Raw genomic sequence first — 24,636 nt, 5'->3', positions numbered from 1 at the left:
ACTCCAGCCCACAGCTCCCGGCACACACACAGGTGCTCTGACCAGCCCTTTTCTCCTGCAGAGTTCAAATCCCGCCTTCCACAGTGTTGGCCTCCAAACTGCCTACAGGAGTTTGGACATCGGGAGTTCCCGGGGAAAATGTGGGGTGTTCAACATTTTTAAAAACCTGAAGACCTCACAGAGCATGTGTGAGCTTATGTTACAGTTGGGAAAATTAAAGTTCAAAGAGGCAACCAGTGGGCTGAGCTTGCTTTTGAACCCAGGTCACTCGGCCCTTTTCCCAGACTGTCTACTGCCTGGCCAGCACCTGGCCCTCACTGGGGCCCCTGTGAGGATGCTGGCTTCTCTAACCGCTGGGGCCGTTTACCCCAGGTGGCCTGACTCTGGCTGTCAGGGAAGCAGAGGAGAGGGGGTCAGGAAGACACACGGGGATTAGCGAGAGGAACTGGCCCCTTAAGGGAACAGCCAGGCCCCAGGAGGAAGCAAAGGCAGCTCCCTCTCGGGGGTTCCTGTGTTGTGACAAGAGCAGGGGGTGGGCCCCAATACCAAAGGAAACCGGGCCTGTGGCTGGTGGGACCAGCCCCCCTTCACCCCACCAGCGTGCCCCTTCAGTGCTATTTGCTGGTCTCCTCTGCACTGCCCTCTTCCCCCTCCCAAAACTTGACTTCTGGAGATGATGAAACACACTCATTCACCAGAGACTCACACCAAGAATCAACCTCTACAAGGTGTCAGTCTGTAGGTGCTGGGAGTGCCTGAGATTTGTGAGTGGACAACACCCTGGTCCCTGCATTGAGGCTGGAGTGCGAGGCTGCCCAGTTCAGGTCCTCATCACCAAAGAAACCATCCTAAGGCCTAGGCACAGGTGCACACACCTGCAATCTGCCCACACAAGGTGGACCTGGGGCATCTGAATGTCAGCCTGTGGGCTGGGGAGAGCAGGGCAGGGAGGGTTAATTGTAGAACTACCTTCTGTCCTGGTGGGAGAGGGAGGATTGGAGGGGAGGCTTGAAGGACAGGCAGAGAGAAGGGAGGGAGGGTCCCATCAGACCCCAGGAGCACCTCAGAGGGTGTGCAGCTGGCATCCCACCTAGGGGGTGCTGCCAACCTCACCCCTAAATGTGCATCCTACAGCCCCAGGCCTGGAACTGTGACCTCTGACCTCAAAAGAGCGGATTAGTACAGCCTGGTTCTCACCTGCACCTGAGAAGGTGGTGTCCCGCTGCTGCCAGCCTCAGCAGGAACTGGAGGGGGGAGGTGGGGAGGGCATGGCAATGTTGCTAACGTGGTGATCACCCCCTCCTGTGAGAGCCACCTCTGTTCCCCTGTGAAGGTGGGCAGTGGCACGCCACCGGTGACAGGTGAGAGGCTGCTCCTGCCCTTTTCCACCCACTGGGGTTGTCTGTGTCCAAGTCTCTCCCTGATGTGCCCCAGACCAAGAGTAGCAGTTGGGGGCCTCACTATAAATGGGGACCACATTTCAAATGCTGCTTCGAGGTTCTGGCCAGGGAACAGAGATTACAACCCAGTTTGTTTTAGCCCTAGCTGGGGGCAAGAGCGCACGTGTGAACTTCCCTCTGTTCGATGCAGCACTTCTCATCCTGAACATGCTGAAATGCAGAGTCTGATTCAGTGGCAGGGCCAGGGAGTTCGTATTTCCAGCAAAGCCCCAGGTGATTCAACTGCTGCTGGCCCAGGGGCCAGGGACCTGGGTGCTGAGTCACCTGCCCTGGGATCCAGGCGGCGCTCACCAGCAGTGGCAACGGCCAGGCTGCCCATGCTGGGTGCCCAGGGTAACACATCGTGTGTAACTTGACCCTCCCGACCTCACCGGGATGTCAGTTTTGTTGGAAGGGGAGGTGGAGGTGCAGGGAGCTAACTGCAGGTCGGTCCAACATCACAAAGTGGCTGATGTTGGAGCTGGCCTTGAGCTGCACCCTCCTGAGTCCCAGTCCTGGGTTTTCCAACACTCCCCTTCCTCCGCCACCTAGAGCCTCATAAAGACAAGATAGGGCAGCCGACTCTGTCAGTCCTGCTGCGAGTACCGCACACAGCCCCAGCTAAGCCACACGGCCCCATGATTATTCCCACTTTACAAGGAAGAGACCAAGGCTCCAGGGGCTGGAAATGTGCTTGAGACCCTGGGGAGGGGCACATGGGCAGCTTTGACTGCTCCGGGTCAAGCCCTTAGTCCAACAGTCTCACGACAGGAAGCCCCAGGTGAGGTGGCCTGGAACAGGCGGGCGCAGTGGTTCCTTCCTGGCCAGGCCCCACATTGGGCGGGCTCAGGGTAACCAGGGGGATGAGGGGACAGACCAGACTGCTGTGTGGCTTGTGAGGCGCACAGAGCAGGCCCTGAGCTCTGTCTGCAGTGGGGCAGCCGAGCAGGCGGCAGGAACCCAGGGCTGAGTCTGGCCTTGGCTGGTGCCCAGCGGCCCCGGCTGAGCCCCCGCTGATCCCCTTAGAGGCTTGCCTGCCAGCAGAGCCCAATCTGGTTAGAGCGTGAAGGGGGATTAGCAGTGAGAACATGGGGTCTCGACCTCAGCTTCCCAGCCCCTGCCTCCTCCAGTTCTGGCAGAAGCTCGGAAGATTGGCAGTGTTCGGGATGAGGGGCGGCAGGAGTGGGGTGCCTGGGATGGTGCCCAAGTCGGGGTGTGGGTCTGGCGGCCCCCTTCTCTTCAGGGGAAGGTCCCTGGCTGGGGTCTCCTGAGTGTTCCCAGACCCTGGGGGCTGCTATTGCAGCAGCTTGCCTCTCAAGACCCTGATCTTGGGTGGCGGGGTTCTGGCTGGGATCTTTGCCTGCAAGCCCTTTACTCCAGGCCCCTCAGAGTGGACTCCCACTCCTTCTCTTCCCAGAAGAGTCACTCACCTTCCTCAGCGGCTGCCCACGCCTCCCTGCTGATGCGGCTGGTGCCACCTCAGAAGCACTGAGGACATTCAGTTATTAATGTTCCGTGAGGACACGTGAAGGGGTGGGCAGGGCGGATTGTAACAACATGGGCGGCAACAAGCGCTTCTCCAGCGCTTCCCTTCCCTCTCGGGGCCCTCGTCTCCAAGCCCCGCCTTCTCCTCTCAGCCTCACTGCCTGTCCAAACTCCCAGTTTGGGTCGGGAAAAGGCAGAGAGATTGGAACCACTTTAGACCACTTTAGTTCAGTTCAGCTAAAAATGACTGACCCCTGCAACGTGCCAGGTCCAGGGAGGCAATGGGAAGCAAAAGACTGTCTGAACTGGGGCGATTATGGTCTGAAGGGGGGCGATGGATGTTAATTAACCAAAAATCAGAATTTCTTGAATTTCAATACACCGGTATTTCATTACAACTCTGGATTAGTGCTGAGGAGGAAGAGCATGGAGTTCTGGAAGCCTGGAGAAGAGGGAGCAGTCAGGGGGTGTGTTTGTAGGTAGACCGAGGTATGAAGGGCGAATGGAAATTTCCTGGGTGAAGAGAGGATGAATATTCCAGCAGGGGAAGAGTAAGTGCAAAGGTCCTGTGGCAGAAAGATTTGAGGAACTGAAGGGACATCAGCATAAGTGGAGGAGCAGGCAGGGGCAAGACACACAGTGCTTTTCACATCAGATCCTGCAAAGGAGGTGCTACTTCCCACCCCTTTTGTAGATGAGAAAACCGAAGCCAAAGAAGTTGATTCACCTAAGACCATGTAATTTAAGTGGGCCAGTCAGGGCTTATTGAACCCACGTTTTTATTGTGACTCTCAGCTGTGGACTTTCCCCTCCCCCCACCCCCGCCACTCTCAGTGTATGCTTCCCGGGCCAGCCGCGTCAGCATCCCCTGGGAACGTGTCAGTGATCCAGGACCTGGTCCTCACCCTAGGATCTGTCCCCAGGCCTGTGTTTCTCTCTCCAGCCCTGTCCCGTGTCTGGCTGCTGCGTCCTTGCTCTAAGAATCTGCTTTTCGCTGTCCTGCTTAGGACCTCTTTCTGAGCCTCCGTCTGCCCCATGGTTCTGTGCCCTTCACTTACCCTGACCAGGACAGGCCCCCAGTGCTGTCCTTCCAGCTCCGGAACCCTCCCTCCTCCAGGGTGGCCTCCCTCAGAATCTGCCCTTCTGCCCCGACACACTCGTCACTTCGGGACCTGTGACAAGGTCATCACCAGAGGCGGTTCTCGGACTGGGGAACTGTGATGGGGAAAGGTGTAGGTGGTGCCTCTTGCGTTGTCATGGCAACTGGGTGAAAACGGAGATGAGAAACTTTATTCAAAATGGTTTTGTAAACACAAAACAATTGTTGATCAGGTAGGAAGTCAATTGGAGCAGAAAAAGAAATAAAACGAGAGAATAGCTTTGTTCTGTGCTGCGTTGCAGGGAGAGGAGGACATCCATGTCGAGGGAAGGCTTCTGGCGCCCCCTAGAGGAAATGATGGAAACAATAGTCAGAACCCCAGGAAAGCACTGGGCAGACTGTTTAGGGAGGGACAAAAGCCAGCATTTCTGAAATTTTGCCAAATGGAGGTAAGAGGACAGAGGCTTAAATACATGAACTGCATCTTTTCCAAAGCCCAGAGGTATTTCTATCTCGATTTTACAAATAGGGAAACTAGCTCTCAGGTGCCTAACTTCCTGGGGCCCACGGCTGGTCAATGGTAGAAGCGGGAATTGAACCGAGAGCCTTCTCATCTCCGAGTCAAGCCTTTTCTGCTGCCAGCCTGCTGCATGTTTCTCAGACTTCCAAGGCTCGCCTGGTTTCCTCCGGTCAAGAGGCTGGCCTCTTCCAGCGTCTCCAATTCAGTTTCTTTTGCTCATTTAAATCACGTGAGCTGCTCAGTGCTGTGGCCTGACCCGGGGCTGGGCGGAAGGTCCCAGGTCGGCTCGGCTCCGCCCCTGGACACGCACCTCTCGGACTGGCTCTCGGAGCTGTTCCGCCTGCATGCCCAGGGACGGCGTCTGCCCTCTGTAAGCTTTGGTGCCCCAGAGCAAGGTCTACAGAGCGTCAGATGCACCCCTCTCCGGTCCAGCCTGCCACTTTCTCTGGCCTGCAAGGCTTTTCTCTGCCAACTCCTTTCCCCAGCACCTTCCTCTCCAGGCAAATCCAACGGCTCCTCAGGTCATTTAAGACTCCACCGTCTCCGGCCCTTGCAAAAGTGCTCCCGCCCCTCCCCCACACCGAGCTCCTGGTGTGAGTTCTTACGGAATTGCTTTCCCCGAACCGCACTTTGATGTGATGCTGTTCTAAGAAGCAGACACTTGAAACCCATTTATTATAAGGATCTACTGTTATTGATTAGACCACGCTGTCATTTTTTATAAAGACCCCTGGGGAAATTCTTGTCTCATCGTAGTGCCCCAAATAGCTATGCTCTGGAGAATCTGGTCCTTTTACATTTATTCATAGATTGGGGGCTGTTAACTGGCCAGTACCCCCTTTCCATATGTCCCGCCAGGACCTGGCTGGTGTGGGGGTCGCCTGCAGCTGCATTCTTGGTATCTGCCATTGATTTTCTTCTTCTCTCTGACCCACTTTTCACTCCTGCTCTCCTGCTGCTTTATAAATCCCTGTAAACTACCTCAAAGCCTTTCTGGAACAAGCTTGGCCGAAGTCAATAAAACAATCGATACAAGCAGAAAAACCTTCCTTGCAGGGCTGTTGTGAGGATTAAACAGAATAATGGATGCGAGTTACGTCCCATCTCCCCCCTAGGCTTGACTGAAGGGCTGATGGCCGGCTGGGGCCAAGTCAAGGGTCCCGCTGGAGGTCCTCGCCCCCCTAGGCAGCCTCCATCTTCCTGGTTCCGTAGATGTCTCTAGGACGCTGACCTCCCTGCCCTTGTCTTGCCGCCACCACATGTGCTCTGCTCTCTGATTCCCTGCGGGGAGGAGCAGGAGTGCCTGTTGTTTTCCATCCCACTCCTCAGAAGCCACACTATCAGCAATGGGCCCCTCGTCCCTCACCTTCTCCCTGGGATCTCAAATGCCCCAGCAGCTGAGCCCCTCCCTTGCTGTGTCTCGGGGTATTCGGCATGGGGTACACACACCTTGGTGAGGAGAACAGACATCATCTGGTCTAGCCTCTGCATTTGACAAATGAGGAAACTGAGGACCAAAGAGGGAAGTGATGGAGCCAAGTCCCTAATGTATTTCGGCTCATCCTCGCCAAGTCTCAGCACTGCCCTGCCCTCCTCAGAACCCCCGAGGGTCCTCACGCCCTCATGCCAGGGCCACGCTCTCCGCGCAGCTTCCAAGCCTCTCCTCTCTTGGCTCATTCCCGCAAGGTACCCCTGTTTTAGTCGTTGACCACTGTGTAGCCACGTACCTCAAAACCCAGTGGCCTACAAAAACAATAAACACTTATTACTTCACAGTTCCTGTAGGTGGCCAGGTGGCTCTGACTTGGGGTCTCTCACGAGATTTTCCTGACTGTGCCCTCCCAGGCGGAAAAGGCAGAGACGCTCTCTGAGAACTCTTTTATCAGGGCACTGACCCCACTCAGGAGGGCCTTTGCAACCTAAGCCCCTCCCAGGGCCCCACTTCCTAATGCCACTGCATTGGGTGTGAGGATGTCAACCTCTGAATCTGGGTGGGGACACAAACACCAAGCCCAGGCTGCATCATCTGGAGATGCTACTCCCATGATGCCTCACGTTGCTGGCAAGCCGGTACTGGCTACTGGCAGGAGGCCTCGGGTCCGCTCCACATGGGCCTCTCCAAGACCTGCTTGTGTCCTGGAGACATTCTCGCTGGCTTCTCCCAGAGAGAGCCATCGAGAGAGTCAGGAGGAAGCTACAAGGATCTTTTATGACCTAGTGTTGGAAATTACCCATCACTTCCGTCATACTCTATTCTTCAGAAGTGAGTTCATCAATCCCACCACAATGAAGGGGAGAATTAAGCTTCATCTTTTCAAGGGAGGAATGTCAAAGAATTCATGGACAAGTTTTTTAAGCCGCCACAACATTCCCATAGACCCCTGCCAGCCACACTGAGCTGTGCGATAGCCCCCCATTGAGCTGCCCTGCCCCTTTCTGCCTCTGGGTTTTTGCGCATGCTGTTCCCACTGCTCAGAAGGTGCCTCCCGCATTCCCCCTTTCTGCCTGGTGAGCTCTGACTTAGTCTTTAGGATCTGCTTCAGAGCTCCTCTCCTGCCGCTCGGGCAGAGTGGGTCCCTCGCTTCCCCAGGCTCATGCATCTCTTTGGAAATACTGCCCACCCCACGACTGCTGTGAGCTGCAGTGTGCGCCTCCACAGTGCCCCCAGCAGGTAGCCAGCCCCCAGCACATGCTCGCTGCATGAGGGGTGGAGATCTCATTCACTGGTTTCCTGTGTGCCCCCCATGGGCTGTGAGTGTTCTAGGGTGTTCTGTGTTCCTGTGGTTGCCTGCACTTGTGTGAGCCCATGGGTGCCATGGGTGTGTGGTGCTCCTTGAAGGCCGGTTTGGCTCCACATGGGGCTCCCACATCTGCCTTGGCCCCTCGTGACTGTGGCCGTGAGCCCCTGGGTGAGGGCCATCTCCTTTATCTTGGTGGCCTGCTCAGCCCTTGCACCCAGTGAAGTAATTCACCTGTCAGATGACCCTCCCCAGCATCCCACTGAAGAAGAGGCAAGAACAGGCCCACAGACCAAGGGGACAACAGAGCCAGTGTGGGCTGTTGGGCCCTGGTGCCAAGTGCACAGAGACACTGGGCTGGCCTATAGACGCATAGGCAGGAGGTGGGAGCTGGGACTCGAACCGGCCTTTCGGAGCTCAGGGTCCTGTGCACTCTGCTGCAGCGCTTCTGTTTCCTCATCTTGGCAGAAAAACCCAGACAGAATGATGGAAGCCCCCGCAGCTCAGGGGACAATGCTGGGGGCCTGGGGGGCCGTGTTCTCAGGTGAAGCCTGAGACCCACGGGGTGAATGGGTGACAGGAAGAGATGGCCTGGCCCAGGAGAAGGGGCTGGGGCCTGCGGGCTGCCTGACGTGGGTCCCATGCTGGGACAGTGGGCCCTGGCCGTCGGAGGTGTCTGGTGTCGGCTCTCTGGCAGACTGCCGGGGTCCCCATCCTAGTCAACCTTGAGTGAAATGCTTAAGTCCCCTCCTCTGCAGAGTGGGTGAGGTAATGCTTCCCACTCCCAGGGCTGCTCTGTGACCTGACGGCCTGGGTTCAAATTCCGAAGCCACCACCCACCAGCTGTGTTCTCTTGAAGAAGCTGCTTAACTTCTCTGAGCCTCCCTTTCCCCCTTGCGAAATAGGGTGGTGATAGCCTTTACTGTGTGCACCTGTGAGGGTCAGACGCACTCACATGTGAAGTGCTGGGCAGTGGGGCCCTGGGGGCCATGCTGAGAGCCCACGGCAGCCGGCCCCGCTGCTGTGGGAGGGAAGGGACACCTGTAAACGTCTGTAGTGAAGAGGCCCCTCGCAGTGAAGAGGATCCTGAGAGTGAGGGGTCGGGTCAGGCCCAGCCTGGAGGTTCGGACCTGTGTGGCCACCTACTGGCTGGGTAGCCTGGGGGCCAAAGGTGCTTTCCTTGAGACAGTGGGCTTCCGTGCACTCCCCACAGGTCCCAGGGTGGCCGTGGGCCCCGAGGTGCCCTTCTCTGTTTGCTGTCTCCTTTGTGTCCCTGAGGCTGAGCTGACCTCTGTGGGTCTAGGGGGCAGGGGTGGGGTCTGGCACAGCTGGCTACCCCTCCCCAAAGCTTCTCCCTCCAGTTGCGACCCTCCAGCCCAGAGGACAGGAAGTGGCTGGCTGGGCACCAAGCTCCAGCTCATTCATTCATTCACTCATTCATTCATTCAGTGAATACTTACGCAGGGCCTTTGTGGGCCAGGCACCAGCACAGTCCTGGGATGCAGCTGAGGCTGGTCCCTCTGTCCAGACCCCTGACCTCCCTGGCTCATCAGGGCCTTCTGGAGAAATCTCTGCTCACCAGTGTATTTCTCCCTTTGGCTCAATCCACACAGGGACCTGAGTGAGAACGCCATCCAGGCTATCCCCAGGAAGGCTTTTCGTGGAGCTACAGACCTCAAAAACTTGTGAGTACCAGCCTGGGGTGGGGAGGGGCTGGGGGCTGCAGGGCCACCCCTGGCGGTGTCCTTGTGGGTGTCGCTGGGCCCTGAGGTCCAGGCAGCCAAGGAACTGCTGGGCTCTGATGTGGCTGGTGCCAGCATGGTCTTCTGGAACAATCTGGAGTGGGAGGAAACAGGCAGCCTTTGAGGACCTGGTTGAAGGGAATGTCTTAAGTGTGAGCTCCTAAGGTGGCGTTTTTTGTCCATTTGGATGGAAAGTCTCCTGCCCTCTCCCTTTGGTGGAATGGGAGAGTGGGGCTTGAACCTTTTAGACACTAATTGTATAAGCTGCCACAAATCAGTTAACTTCACTGAGCCTCAGTATATTGTTCTGTAAAATGAGGATGTCACATTCACTTCACCAGCTTGCCCCGAGGTTTAAATGAGATGTGGCATGGCGCTTTGTCAAATGCAATTTAAATGGAATGGCTTATTCTTATTCAAATTTATTCTGGTCCAGGCTTGCCACCTCCCCGAGTCTGACTGCAGCAGGGACTGGCAAATGCCGGGCCTGCCTGTCACTCCCTGACCCCGCCCCCATGCCTGTAGCAGCCGCTGGTAACTGACCACAGCGTTCCTTCCCGAGGAGCCCAGAGCCAACTGCAGAGTATTCACAGAGCGGCGCTCCAGGTCGCCGCAGCTCATCTGTCTCACTTGGCACTTGGGTGGAAACCCGTCCACCAGCTCTGGCTGCCCTCGCTTCTGTGCCAGACTCACTTTTCAGCTGTCAGGAGCCACCCTCTAGGTGGCTTCCAAAATGGGGCAGGGTGCCTCTTCCCCAGGACATATGCAAGGTTATGTGGAGGAATACAGTACAGTTTTTATTTACATGTATTGCTCTAACTAAAGTGAGGAATTATTTAAACTCTCATCATTCACTGCTTGGATTGGCACGTTTGTGCTGAACGAATGAGGAGGGCCAGGACTCTTTAAAAAGGTGAATGTGGTGCTGGATTAAAACATCTGGACGTTCCTGCTCTCAGCGGCGTGCCCCCTCTCTGCACCCTTCCTTTGCTTCACAGACAGCTGGACAAGAACCAGATCAGCTGCATCGAGGAAGGGGCTTTCCGGGCCCTTCGGGGGCTGGAGGTGCTGTGAGTAAAACCCGGGAAGGGAAGCAGAGGCTCGGAGAGCCCGGCTGACCCAGGTGCGGGGCCCAGGCAGCTGGGGCTGGGGCCCCCCAGAGCAGCACAGGAGGCAGGAGCCTGGAGGCGGGTTGCAGGCCCTCCTAGACTCGAGCTCACGAAGGCTCCGTGCCTGCAGTGGTGGGGCCCAGGTTCATCCCGCTTATGTGGACCCCCAGTGCGATGGCCGTGTCTGCCAGGAGTTTCTGACACAGGGCTGTCTAAACCCCATCCCTTCTGTAAGCCAGCCTGAGCCTGCACGTGGCCTCGCCTCTTTGCTCCTCTCCTGGGTCCTGCCAGACCCTGAGTCCCTGGTGCAGCTGCCGCTTAATCCCTGCCTCAGCTCGGGGCTTCCCCTGAGGGTGGCTCTGAGTCCCATGCCCTTTGGCGTAGCCCCCCGGGCCAGCCCAGTGCTGGTCCAGCTCGAAGGCGGACCAGGGAACACAGCGGGAGAGGCTGCCTGTCTGTCGGAGGGAAGGCCGGCTCTCCCTCCACGGAGGCTCCTGCCTGCTGGACGGGGGCTGACCGACTCTGGTTTCCCGTCAGGACGCTGAACAACAACAACATCACCACCATCCCCGTGTCCAGCTTCAACCACATGCCCAAGCTACGCACCTTGTGAGTCTGCCCGGGTGGCAGGGGGACAGCTGCGAGCATGGCCGGTGCTGGGCAGTGGGGACAGGGGCCGGAGGCCTCCACAGGTGGGGCGGGGGAGGGGGCTCCTTCTCTGCGCCCCCAGTGGCCAGCCAGGGTGGGCCAATAGGAGCTGGGGTCAGTGGAGTTAACCTAAAAGGAAAGGATGTTGAATGTCATTCATATTTGATTTTTCCTTGGAAAACAAATGATTTCTTTTTGTGTTTGAAAATGAGTTATGTGATTTGGGGCGGTGGGGAGTCTGCACGAGCTGGGCAGCATCCAGCTGAGGGGGTGCACCGAGCATGCTGGGAGGGAATGGGCAGCCGTGGGGGAGGGGGGTTCCCTGTGGCCACTGCGGACAGTCCCCGGGTGGGAGCCGCGGGCTTGCGGGCTGACCAAGCGTAGACTACGTGTGGGTTGAGTGCAGCCTGGGGCTTGGCCCCTCCTAGGTGGAGGGGGTCCTGCTCTGGGGCTGGGGTTGTGAGCGGCCCTGTCCCCCTGCAGCCGCCTGCACTCCAACCACCTGCTCTGCGACTGCCACCTGGCCTGGCTCTCGCAGTGGCTGAGGCAGCGGCCAACCATCGGGCTCTTCACCCAGTGCTCAGGCCCCACCAGCCTGCGCGGCCTCAACGTGGCCGAGGTCCAGAAGAGCGAGTTCAGCTGCGCAGGTGGGTGCCCGCCCGCTGGGACTCTGGACTGCCCATCACCTGCCTGCCTCTGCCCCTTCCTCTTGCCCCCCCATTACTTCCTGTCCCCACCACACATTAACATCCGGCTCACACAACCTCCTCTCCTTATGCATTGCCTCCCTTCTTCACCCCTCACGCCCTGTCCTTCTGTCATCTCCTGTGCCCACCCATCTCCCCCTCCTGTCCACCTGTCACGCCCTGTTCTCGCCCATCGCCTTTGTCTCCACTTACCACCTCCAGCCTTCGCTCCTTTTCCCCCCTGCCCCAGCCCATCCTCTCTTCCTGTCCCCCATGTCTTCCTTCCCTCATTGTCCCCTTCTGTCCTACCCACTTTCCCTCCTCCTGTTACCACCTCTTCCCTCCTGTGACTGCCTCACCCCTGCTACCCTGGGAAACCTTTGAATTGGCCCATCTAGCCTCAGCTTGAGATGAGGTGGGCTCCGTAGTCTATGCCCCCCTTCTGCCTGGGGTCCTGTGCGAGCCTCCTGCCTGCCCACCCCACTCCTCGTTGGCCCCTTTGATCTCCGTACTGCAACCAGAAAGACCTAACAGGGTCCCCGAGTCTGAGCAGGTCACTGCTACCTCGTGCTCACTGTCCGCCTGGTGCTCCTGGGAGAGTCCAAACTGCCCTCAAGCTCTGCAAGGCCGGGGCAGGGTGGGCTCAGCCTCCCCTGCCACTCTGAGGCCTCTTCACTCACTGCATCCTGGCTGGGCTGCCACTGCCCCTTCCTGGAGCAGGCGGCTCCCCCGTTGGCACAGCCTTCCTGCCTCCTTGCCCGCTGACTCCCCCTCACCCTGCAGAGCTCGGGAGCCTTCTCTGACCCTGGGGTGGTCCCTCACCGACTGTAACCTCCTCGAGCACGTGGAATAAGCGTGTCATGGCTTCTGGCCATGTTCCCAGCGCTTTGCCCATGCTTAGCAGAGAGATGCTCAAGAAATGTTTGCTGAGCGAGGGAAGGGTTCTCGGGTTCACAGCAGAGGGCTGGGGGCTGCCCATGTCTCCCAGCCCTGCGGCCTCTGAGCCTGCCGGCTGCGTTGACCTCTGAGGGCAGAGCATGCACTGGGCTCGGCACCCCCTCCTCCAAGAGTGAGGCTCGCCTTGCACCACACACCATGGGGGCAGCACCCGAGGCTGCTCTGAAGCCTGCTGTGCTCAGGGCTGCTCTGTGTGTGTGCACACGTGTCTGTGTGTGTGACCGCATGAGCGTGTATGTGGAGAGAGTAAGAGTGTGAACGAGTGTGTGTGCTTGTGTGAGCACACAGGCGTGCGCTCAAGTGTGAGGAGAGCCAGGGCTGGTGCTGCTGCTCTGAGTCCTTGCAGCGGCCGCAGGTTCAGGGAGAGGAATGGATAGTTCACTTGGACGCTTCTTTGAAATGAAACCTTTTTCTTTGCACTTAGAATGCCTTGGTTTCTATGATCAGGCACCCCCACCCCAGCCCCGCCTGCAGAGTTTGCTCACCCCGACAGCCCCACTCCTGAGAAGAGCATTTCCACAGCGTGTCAGAAGTCCTCCTAACCTTGTCGCTTTGATCTTGGCAACCACCGTTCGGGGGAGCCGAGGAAAAAAATAGAGGTTAAAACTCTGGTGGGCCTGGCTGGATGGTTTAGCTGATTGGGGCATCATCCTGTACACCAAGAAGCTGAGGGTTTGCTCCCCAGTCAGCACATACCTAGGCTGCAGGTTCAATCCCCGGTCTCGGTGTATGTGAGAGGCAACCAACAGATGTTTCTCCTTCACATAGATGTTCCTCTCTCTCTCTCCCTTTTCTTCTCTCTAAAATAAATAAACATATCCTCAAGTGAGGATTAAAAAAACTCTGGTGGGAGTGTAAGTTGGCTCAGCCACTTCCCACAGCTGTTTAGCAGAACCCACGAAAGCCCAACATGTGTCTACCCGTGACCCTGCAGCACCCCCGCTAGGTGTGTGCACGTGCTCTGTGAACACACGTGTTCAGGAGCATCCCAGGCAGCTCCCAGAGCGGGAGACAACCCTGATGCCCACCGACACGTGAGGGGTTAGCTAACGATGGTGGTCTGTGCAGCTGAGTGCTGGGTGGTGTTACAAAAGAATGAACTACTGATGATACACACGATGTGGGCGAATCTCACAGATTTTACATTGAGCCATGAAGCCAGATAGGAGAGACGCTGCTGTCTGATTTTGTTTATGGGAAGCCCACGAACACACAGAACAAATCTTTGGTGCTGGATCTCAGAACAGTGGTGACACTGAAGAAGGGGTGGATGAGCCTGCCTGGGTGATGGCAATGTTCTGTGTTTGGGGGACAGTTCTGTGGGGGCACCCATAAGTAGAAGTCAGCCAGCTATGCACATAAGAGAGTACACCCTATGTAACTTATGCCTTAGTTGAAGTAATTTATCAGACACTGCGCTTCATCCTGGTTTTAGCACCTATCAGCTGTGTGATTTTCCACAAATTAATTAATGTCAAGGACTCTGTTTTCTCACCTGTAAAATGGCCACAATACTGTCATTCTCCTCTTTGGTGGAATGGCAGGATTAAAGGAGAAACCGCAGGGACAGCACTCACTGCAGCATGTGGGACAGTGTATGTGCTGAGCAAACGCAGTCGTTACCATCCTTTGGTGACAGACGAGGAGACTTAGACCTAAAAGTGCTACATGGTTTGGACGAGAACCTGGAGCTTCAGAATTTAGGTTAGGGTTTCCTTCCAAGCACCTGAACCACAGTTTTGTGCAGCACGGTTAGGTTCAGATTCAAGTTCAGCAAATATCTAACAAGTGCCTCTAGATGCCCGGTGCCTACAGAGTTACATCGGAGTTCTCGGTGGTCTCTGGACCACCCTCACCCAGAGAAACACTGTGCGCCTTGTTGCTACTCGCCAGCGTGTATCTCTGGAGGGAGGCGCTGACACGGGACACCCGGGGTCACAGCCCACTGTTCCCACAGGCCAGGGCGAGGCAGGGCACGCGCCCTCCTGCACCCTCTCCTCCGGCTCCTGCCCGGCCATGTGCACCTGCAGCAATGGCATTGTGGACTGTCGTGGCAAAGGCCTCACTGCCATCCCCGCCAACCTGCCCGAGACCATGACAGAGATGTGAGTACAGGGCAGGACAGGCATGGGGACATGGCCCTGGGGCCGGGCGGGGCCCTGGTGGTCCAGGAAAGAGCTGGAGCAGCACCACCCTGGGGCTTGCCCTGAGGCCCTTCAGCACAAATGGGGAAGTCAGTCTGCTTTGGTTGGCTGAGCTCTCTGGCCAAGGCTGGGCAACTCTGGAGGGCTGGGAGTGGGGGTGTTCCTCTGTGGTCCATCTGTCCAGCCCAATTGGGTGAAGCAGCTAGAATTGGTTTCTTAGTATTAGATCATTTGTGGGCTCCTTTAGCCATGGCAGCCTGGGACAATGGAGCTCACATCACAGCAGCCCCCTTCCTCTGCCTGTGCCAGCCCACCGACTCCAGACAGTGGATGGGAGCAGGGCAGGGGGACAAAGGGCCTGGTTAGAGCCCAGCAGGAAACAGCCAGCACTGGGCTGATCTGACCCGACACTTCATGTGTTCTCTCTCCGCAGCCGCCTGGAGCTCAATGGAATCAAGTCCATCCCCCCGGGAGCCTTCTCTCCCTACAGAAAACTGCGGAGGATGTGAGTGCTTCCTGCTACTTCCTGAGAGTCGGCCTGGGGCAGGAGCAAGGCCCCGGGCCTGGCATGCCGTGGCCCCGGTCAGGTCCTGACTCTGCTCTGGTGGCCGAGAGGCCCTGGGCAAGGTGCTGCCTGACATTCTTGCCCCTTAGGTGGCTCATCTGCGATGTGAGGATGACTGTGGTGTGACCCTCCTGCAGGGTTGTCCTGGGGCCTAAGTGTGGAGCCCAGTTTGGCATATGACCAGAATTGACTGTCATCCTCCCACGTCAGCTTAGACACCAATGGGAGCCACTGTGGACATTACAGGGGATGTAGGAGACAGCGGGGAGGTGGGGGAGAGCCTTGTCAAAAACAGACCATGCCTGGAGTGCTCCCCATGCCTGCACCGTGCATGACCCTCAAACCTTGCAGAGCGATAGGGGCCATGGGTTTTCTGATGGATGGGAGAGTGGGCCCCTCCCCTTTCTAATGTCAAAGGGGCCCCTGCCCTCCCATGGCATCTGGGAGGTAGAGGGGACCAGACAGGGCTTGGTGGCCACTGAGGGATTCAGCCACCCTCTCTTCGGCTCACTGCAGAGACCTGAGCAACAACCAGATCGCAGAGATCGCTCCTGATGCCTTCCAGGGCCTCCGCTCCCTGAACTCGCTGTGAGTAGCAGCACCAAGGCTCCTGCAGGGGGTTGGGGGGTCTCCCAAAGAGGCCAGCACGGCCCAAGGCCCCTCTGGGGGGGGGTGCTGGAGGGAGAGCACAGCCCCCACCCACCCCGGTTTCTCTTTGGCTGCAAAGTCCAGGGTTGCTGTGTGTCCAGCATCCCCTTCTTCACCGGTGGACCCTCTGCAGGGGAGGGGAAAGCGAATCAAGGACTGAGTGCATGGAAAATCTAGGCAGAGCTGTTGCCCAGGCAACTGGGATGCTCTCTCCACCATGGTGGGGCTTTTCCCAGCATTCTCTGCAGCAGCCATCTGACCCGGCCCAGCTTTCATGCTGGCCCTGCCTCCCCACCGAGGCCCAGCACTCTGTGCTCCTGAACCTTCCCCAGGGCACCTACAATGGCAGCAGCCACCAGCTCCAGTGTGACGTGTGCCACACCTGTATCTTCCATCCCAAACATGCTCTGATCCCGAGCTGTGGTGGGCGATGCCAAGACAGCATTTTCCTCCACTTCTCTCCTCTGTTTCCCTTTCTCGAGGGTTTACTGGGGGGTCTGTCAACCCACAAAGCATCATGCAGCATCCACAATTTACCTAACAAAAATAAAAATTAAATGTAGCAACACCAAAATAATTCATCTTGGAAATGTGACTTCATCTGTTTTTTCCCAAGACCCCTTGCTTAGCCCTGACCCCCACCCCGTGTCTTCCGAGCCCCTCACTCTCGGAGGTCCCACGGCACTTTGTCTGTGTAGAGAGCGCACTCAGGGCACCCTGTCCGTCGTCAGGTGAGCTCCCCACTGGCAGGGGTCTTTGTTGCTCCCAGGAATAGTGTTTCCACCTGCCCCTCCGCAGCACTGGACACAGCCTCCCGTAGATTAGGGTCCCGGGACGTGAAATGCATGGGACTCCCTGTTGGTGAGGGCAGGAGGCGGCCAGATCACACCTTTTACATACACCGTCTTGTCTTGGAGTCGAGGCCGAGGTCTCGGGCCCTTGTGAAGGACACCGCTTAGGGTGTGCAGTGCCCGGCGATGGGTCACTGCTGTGGGCCGAGGAGGTCAGACCCTGGAGGTGGCCTGCGGAGTGCAGGGCTCTTCCTCGGAGAAGTGATCGAGGCTTCTTCTAAAGCGGGTGTGACAGTAACCCGTCTAAGTGGCTTTGTGCTCTTGGGGGCCTTGCCACAGCCATCCATCTCCCCATCACATGGAGCTCTTGTGTGAGGTCGCGCAAATAGGTCTCATGGACGCTGTCCACTTCGGGCCACCCTGACCTTGTCTCCCTGCGTCCACGCCTGTCCCCTCCTCGCCTTTCTCCATACAGCAGCTCGGGGGACCTTTCCAAATGGGGACTGTGTCAAGGTTTGGGGGCTTCCTGGTGCTGGGCGGGTGAACTCCAAGCCTCTGTGCCATTTGTTTCCCCCACTCGAGCCACAGGGGGCTCCTCCCCCACCGCCAGCCTGGATCCTACCGCAGGGACCGTGCCCTGCGCTGGCAGCAATGGGGAACCGTGTTTGAAGGGACAGCACACGCTGTTTCTGCCCAAACTGACTGTGTCGGTGGAGGGGGAATGTCGTGGGGGCTGCTTGTGATACCGGGAAGGAAACGCACCCCACTCCCCAGCCCCCTTGGTTCTTTCGTTGTCTGCACGGACTCGTTCCTGCCTGCATATCTTTTGGGAACCTCTGATTTTTTCCCTCTTACTACACGGAATGCATGCTCGGTGCAGAGGGCTGAAAATACGGTAGTGTAAAAGCCCACCTGATGTCCCACCACCTGGATCTTACACAGCTGACGCCTTCTGCCTGCTGTTTTCTCTGTGCTGGGCAGACTTGCTTGACATGCCAGAGCTCGTACATTAACTATTCCTGCCCGTGAGATTTTTCTCTTCTTGGAACAGCCTCCTTTTGGATCCCAGATCAGGTTAATTTCCCACGAGGTTCCCCAAAGGGTCCCCCTTGCAGACTTCTGTGGGTCCATGTGTGGGGCGGAGAGTGAGGGCTGTGCCTGCCAGAACGGGCATGGGGCCACCTGGAGCCCATAGGGTACTTGTGTGCGAACTAAGAACAGGCAACTTAACCACTGTACTGCCATCTGCTGGCAACTTGCTACAACAGACCCGCGCTGCTACGCTGCTATGATGGATGGCTCCGTGGTGGTGCCCAGCCTGGAGGGCTGTCCTCTAACTCTCCTTTCTGCTGCCTTTTCTCCAGGGTCCTCTATGGGAACAAGATCACAGACCTCCCCCGGGGTGTGTTCGGAGGCCTGTACACCCTACAGCTCCTGTAAGGACCCACCCAGGGGTGTGCTTGGGCGGGGCCGGGGGAGGGAGCCAGTGCTCCTCGGGCCTTCCACACTGGCCTTTCCACACTGGCCTTTCCGACCTCTCTGGGGCGTGGGGCTCACTTGTGACCAGGAACTTGGAGGATGGCAGGTGTCGTAGGTCTGTGAGAGGCTTTGGGGCCCTGCAGAGGCCAGAGGGGGAGGGAGGTGACTCAGAGCTGATCACAGGGTGCCTGAACTGAGAGACCCCTGTTCCCAAGGAGGTTGGTGTGGCTGGGAGAGAGCTGTCTCTTGCAGGGGACACCCAGGCCCAGCTCAGCCTCCTTGAGCCACCAGGGTTCAGGCAAGGGTTCTCCCTCTGGGCCCAAGAGGAACGGAGCCCAGACTCTATCTCAGCTGCCTGGAGAACCCAGCTGAACTCTAGGAAGGAAGGGAGCCTCCCAAAGGCCTTTGGAAGGTGGCTTTGCTACTGTGCCATCTGATTTCTGAGAATGCCACGGGGCACCTCTAGCAGTTCCCTGAGAGAAGAGTAGGTGGCTCAGTGGTCTCATGCGTGGAGAAGGCAGGCAGAGGAGTCCTCAGCTCCTCTGCATGAAGTGGACACCAGGGGACCAGGTCCCCTGTGCCTGCTTGGCACCTAGGAAGGTGCCTAGGACCAGTTGGTGAGTCTGGTGCTGTGCCTCTCCTCTCACCACCTGGCCCTGGCTCTGCCCACAGGCTCTTGAATGCCAACAAGATCAACTGTATCCGGCCCGACGCCTTCCAGGACCTGCAGAACCTCTCCCTTCTCTCCCTGTACGACAACAAGATCCAGAGTCTCGCCAAGGGCACCTTCACCTCCCTGAGGGCCATCCAGACCCTGTGAGTGCCCTCCACCCCAGCAGGTGGACCGAGGGGGAGGTAACAGCCTCCTGGCACAGGCAGCTGTCTTATCCTGTGCCTTTTGCTCACTGGGAATGGTTTCTATGGAGGAAAGAGCACAGGCTCTGGGTTAGACAATCCTGGGTTCAAATCCCAGCTGTGCTCCATCTTGGCTGTGTGACCCTAGGCAAGTTAATTTGCTTCTCTGGGCCTCAGCTTACTCATTCATAAAATGAGGATACCATTTTCTTCATAGAATTTTTATGAGATTAAAGGGGATATTTGCTCAAAATGCTTCTTAAATGCTGGCTACCAATAATAATAATAATAATAATATCCATTGATTTTAAGACACATTTTGTTTTCACATTAACACTTCTGAAATTGGGATGCATTTTATCATTGGTGGCATATCACTTAATTAACAGCATGCTATTCTTTTCTGATAATGCATAAAATAATAGTACTTCTTACAATTGATAGTGCCTTAAATCAGATGAAATCTAGTAATGGCAATGATGATTATAAGTTAATAATTAGAGCACAACAGCTCTAGGGGTTTAATTTTCTGTCACAGAACGCTGCAAACACTGTAAAAGCAGGACAGTGGCCCTCCCAGTCCTCATCGCCCAACTTAACTCAGGGCCGGTCTCCTTTCCCCTGCACACACCCCTCTTCCCTGCTGCCCCGACTGTTTCCAGGTTATCTTTAAGTGACCTGTTCACCTCCTTCTTCCTTGTTGAGCACCCTGCACCATGGGCTCCGAGGGGCTTCCCCGAGCATGGACTTCCCTGACTGCACCCCCCTACCCCCCCAGCACAGTTCCCCACACCCCCTGTCCTGTCTACATCCAGCAGGTAGAAATCACTCCTGGAGCTTGGTCAGGTTCCAATTTTTCCCTTTCTTTTTTTCGCAAGATGATGTCATCGGTAGGATCTCATACTTCCATTAGGCAACACACAATGTCTGGCTGTCTCCCTTTCTGTGATTAACACAGCCATTGATCTTCATGCCTGGGCCCTTTCATTCATTAGGGATCGTGAAATGGTGATATCTGAAGTCTGACTTTCTTCACTTGATCATGTGGGTGTGGTTATGCTTTTAATAAGAGTCCTTATGTTTTAGCTGGAGTGCTTCTGCACAGGAAGATTTCTTGTCACTTACTGCTTGGCTAAACTTAGGCACTTACTTGGTGTTCTTCATTCTACATCTTTAATTCTGGGCCCTGTGGTTTGACTCGATGTGTTGGCCTGTGGGTCTGGTGACGTGTGCTTAGTGGGCATTTATTATTAATGTTGTCGTAGCCATCGCTGTCATTGTCATCCCCCCACACTGTCCATCTGCTGGGCAGTCTTTTCCCTCAGACACTATCTGCCCGGGGTGCCGGGACAGGTGCAGCTCCTGCTCCCTGGGGACCCTGCATGTCCGCAGGGGTGTCGGCCATGAAGACAAACTCATTAAAGCCCCTGAACCCGCCTGCAGCCCATTCCTGCTAACTAATCCCCCTATAGGCAGAGAGAGGAAGGTGGGGCACTATGGGGAAATCTCGCCAAGTACATGAAATTGGAGGCTACAGGTGGACATGGGCAAGGTGGATTACTTTACGCAGCTGGCAGAATGTTCGAGAGAAACACACTAAGGAGGTTGCAAGGCCAGGGACCCACACACAGGAAAGCTCGGGGTGGGCAATGGCAGCGACAGGCACGTGAGGAGCTGTCTCCCTCTCAAGGTGGGAGGGGAGTGACTGAATCAAATGGAGGTGCCACTAAAGGTGGCCTCTCTCCGTGTCTGTTTACCTGGCTGGCTCTCAGAGAGCACCTCCGCCCTCCAGACACCGTGCCTGAGATCTTGGCCACTGACGCCAGGGCAAAAGGGGGCGCAGAGCTGGGGCCAGAATGTTAACAACAAGAGGGTGTCCCATAGGTGAGCTATATTACATATACCACATACCGTACACATCACATAATATATAACATATAGTCACGAATAGTAGTAACGCCAATAACGGTAATCATTGCTGTTTACTGAGCCGTTGCTAAGTGCCGGACCACTGTTCCCTATGTGCACCATCTTACTTAATACTGGAAATGGCCTGTGGGAGGAGGGGCTATCATCCCTGAGTTTACGTACAAGGTGGCAGGGGCAGGTTGCATGACTTACCTAAGGTCACACGAGGATGTTGTGCGACATCCCAACGAAAGCGGGGACCTGGCCCCAGGCATCTCCCCAGCACCACTAGGAAAGCAGTTACCTTCCCCCTCAGTTGAGAGGGTAGACCTCATTATTTGGGGCTGTAAAACAGAACTGAACTCTCATGAACAATTGTCTATTCCCAACTGGAGCACAGTTTGAAACAGGAATAAAAGAAAACAGACCCAAGGCACCGTCAGAGGTTCCTGGCTCACCCTGGGCGGCTCAGCACCGGGCCGGGTCCGCGTCAGGCCTGAGCAGACTCGCGCGCACCAGATCTCGCGCGATTCGCCCGCGGCGCCGAGGTCTGCGGCTGGGCGCCTCGCATCGCTGTGTCGATTCTGCTGCGATTTTACTTGCTCCGAGAGATTAAAGAAAAAATCTTTTAACAGCTTTAATAAGGTATAACTTGCATGCCAGGCAATCCCCTGTTTTAAGTGCACAGTTCGGTGATTTCACTGCCCTTGCAGTGGCTCAGCTGTCATCATGACTCCAGTTCTAGAACAGTTCATCACCCCCGAGCGCTTGCGCCCATGGAGAACCGTCCTGTTTCCAGCCCCCACCCAGGTGACCGTTAATCTAATTCCTCTCTCTGTAAAGTTGCCTTTTTATGAGATTTCACCAAAATGGTATCATGCGATGTATCATTTTTTGTGACTGACTTCTTTTGCTTTGTGTGATGGTGCTCAGGTTCATCCCTACTGCGGTGTGGATCGTTCCTCTGTTTCCTTTTGTTGCCGAATAATTTTCCATGGTGTGGATAAGCCACACTTGGTTATTCCGCTCTGGCTGATGGACATTTGAATATCCGTTATGGATAATGCTGCTCTGAATATTCATGTACAGATCTTTGTGTGGACACGTTTTCATTTCTCCTGGAATTCCTAGGTCACGTGGGAAATTGGTGTTTAACATGTATAGAGGCTGCCGCTGTATGCCCACATGGCTGCACCAGGTGACATTCCTGACTGTGTGCATTACGAGGCTTCGATTTCTCTGCATCTTTGCTAACACACTTTCTGTCTTTTTGATCACAGCCATCCTAGTGGCTGTGAAGTGGTATCTCACTGTGGGTTTAATGGGATGAATGAGATTGGGCAGCTGGTCCCAAAGATTTTTAGTTGTAACTTCTTAATGTGTGTTTCAAGAAAAACACTAGAATCAGTGTTCCGGTCCACCTTCCACTGTCAAATGTTCCCGGAGGTGGCAGCAAGCCCACACACGCCCTGCATTTCCCGGTGTGCCTTTACTGTGGCCATATTTTCCTGAATGGACATTTCCTCTTCCTCCTGAGCACTTTCCCTCCTCAGCTTCACACCCTTTCCAAATTTTGGATTTTGGTTGGAATTTTGTTTAAAATTCAAATTGTGTCAAATACTTAAGTGTGTACAGAGGTCACCTGTCTCTGTGGGTAGTTCAAGCTTTATAGTTGGTTTTAACACAAATTGCCTGCTCTTAAAAAGGATATATTCTTCTTTGTACCCCTTGAACATGCCTAAGCAACATAACGGAGTAGGTTTTTAAAATTATTTTCTATCTAGGTTGAGGTGAAGGGCTGCAATCAGTTCAGGCAGAGGCCTGGCAGGAAGGCCCAGAGAGATGTGGGTGGGCGGCCCGGAAGATCCCGGGACAGTCCCTGAATCCCAGTACGTTTTAAATAAGCTACAAACTGCCACGAGGAGTCAGCAAACATGTCTTCTTTGTGCAGACTGACAGTTTTAATTGGGACATTAGTGTCGAACTGGATGCAGAAGGGGTGGGAGGAGCCTGGCCCACTTGGTGGAGCTAGAAGGAGCCAGAACTCAGGCAGGAAAGTGGGGGACTCTGCAAAGGGGAGAGGCAGGGACAGCTGGGCAGGGACGGCTCTGATCAGAGGCCATAGGGCAGAGCCCAAAGAGAGAGAGGCCAGGGTCTGAGCTGAGCTGGTGCAAGCCCTGTGCAGGGTAGAGCCTATGCTTGGAGAGCCCTGCAGCCCCCCCCCCCCCAACCCCATGGGGCCAGACTGATGCCAATAAGCAGCCTGAATTAATAGTAACAATAGAGGAAACCTGGCCATGGCATGGTGAGTCCTCTGAGCTGGCCCCTGCCCCGTCTCCCTGCATTTTCATGTAGACGCATTGGCTCTCAGAGACAGCAGTCAGGACAGGTGCTAGAATCCTCTGCCCTGGCCATCTCAGTTTGGAAAGCAGGGCACACCCAGTGCTGCAGTAGCCCAGACACGGGGGTCCAGCTGGATGCTGGGGTGACTCAGATGTGACTGCTCTGAGCCTGCTGGCTGGTCAGCACAAACGGCAAAGGCAGCCCACAGGGACCCAGGCTCCCTCAGTCAGCATCACCTCTCAGCTGCCCCTCCCCACATTACCCTGCCGGTGACCAGGTGACCCAGGGAGAGAAGAGGAGCGCTCCCCCCATACGTATCTGTTCAGTGATGCTTTCTGAGTTTCCTTTCTGTGTCAAGAGGTAGCCTGTAAAATGGCCAAAAGGAAGCAGCCTGGGTTCTAGTGCCTGTTCTGTCACCTCACCTGTGGACTCACCTGGACATTCACCTGGCCAGCCTCCAGGTCCTTCCTGCTTCCATTCACATTTCCAAAATGTCCCAGGGCAGAGGGAGGGGAAACAAGGAGACTTGAAGGGGGGACTGTGGCGGGGACAGCTGGCAGCTCCAGAGCCTGCAGAGGCCCCTCCTCACTCTGGTGCTGTGGCGACCTCTGCAAAGATGGCGGGCGCCCCCGGGTGGTGGGCAGGTGGTGGAGTCTCCCCAGGGCCAACCTGGGCTCCAAGGTGGGAACTTCATTCAGCAATGAGCCCTCACCCAGGTGGAGGTCAGCACAGATACAGCCCTGGTCCGCCCCTTTTGGACAGGCACCTGGCCCAGAACCCTTTCATCTGTGACTGTAACCTCAAGTGGCTGGCGGACTTTCTGCGCACCAACCCCATCGAGACGAGCGGAGCCCGCTGCGCCAGCCCCGGGCGCCTCGCCAACAAGCGCATTGGGCAGATCAAGAGCAAGAAGTTCCGGTGCTCAGGTAGCTGCCTACGCACGGGTCTGTCTTCAGCCTGCTCAAGGACTGTGATGTCCCCTGGATGGCTCCAGCGAGGGTGTCCGGGGGTGCTGGCCCCAAATTGCAGACTTGGATCTGAGTGGGGTCTAGGCCCATCCTTCCTTACTGAGGCCTGGGGAAAGGAAGGGCTTGCTGAGGGTCCCCAGGGAGGACCAGACAAGGACCCAGGTCCTCCATGCCCAGGCCAGTTCTCTTTCATGCTGCTGCTTTCAGCCCTCTTAACACACTTGGGGTGGGGGCTGGGACCCCCTCAGTAAGAGAGTGGCCTCCCCCAGGCTCAGGCAGCAGGAGCAGCCTCTGGCTGGGGACAGTGCGGGCCAGCTTCTGAGCCCGGATCCTGGGGGAGGCCCAATGACTCCCTACGCCTCCTGCATCTGGTGTCAGCACACGTGAGAGTCCTTGAGGCTGTGACAGTCCCTGAGAGGTCTGATTGGATGTGGTGCTGTCCCCAGCCTTGGCCTGGGCCGGGAACATCTGTGTTCCCTAGAAGGCCTTCTCCACACAGGGGCTGGGCACAT

At 56.3% G+C, this 24,636-nt stretch overlaps 1 protein-coding gene across 1 annotated transcript in view; it reads left to right on the top strand.

Moving 5' to 3' along the window:
- Positions 1-24,636, top strand: part of SLIT1 (slit guidance ligand 1) — a 149,626-nt gene that overhangs the window by 91,931 nt on the left and 33,059 nt on the right. The window contains exons 5-14 of the mRNA XM_028511690.2: positions 8,895-8,966; positions 10,022-10,093; positions 10,670-10,741; positions 11,264-11,427; positions 14,381-14,528; positions 15,001-15,072; positions 15,649-15,720; positions 17,936-18,007; positions 18,723-18,866; positions 23,919-24,082. Of these exons, the coding sequence (XP_028367491.1) occupies positions 8,895-8,966; positions 10,022-10,093; positions 10,670-10,741; positions 11,264-11,427; positions 14,381-14,528; positions 15,001-15,072; positions 15,649-15,720; positions 17,936-18,007; positions 18,723-18,866; positions 23,919-24,082 (1,052 nt within the window). The remainder of the gene's footprint in view (positions 1-8,894; positions 8,967-10,021; positions 10,094-10,669; positions 10,742-11,263; positions 11,428-14,380; positions 14,529-15,000; positions 15,073-15,648; positions 15,721-17,935; positions 18,008-18,722; positions 18,867-23,918; positions 24,083-24,636) is intronic.

The sequence above is a fragment of the Phyllostomus discolor genome, chromosome 5 (assembly GCF_004126475.2).
Source record: "Phyllostomus discolor isolate MPI-MPIP mPhyDis1 chromosome 5, mPhyDis1.pri.v3, whole genome shotgun sequence".
Lineage (NCBI taxonomy): Eukaryota > Metazoa > Chordata > Mammalia > Chiroptera > Phyllostomidae > Phyllostomus > Phyllostomus discolor.
The sequence above is the reverse complement of the archived record's forward strand: the minus strand, read 5'-3'. Positions and strand labels throughout refer to the sequence as shown.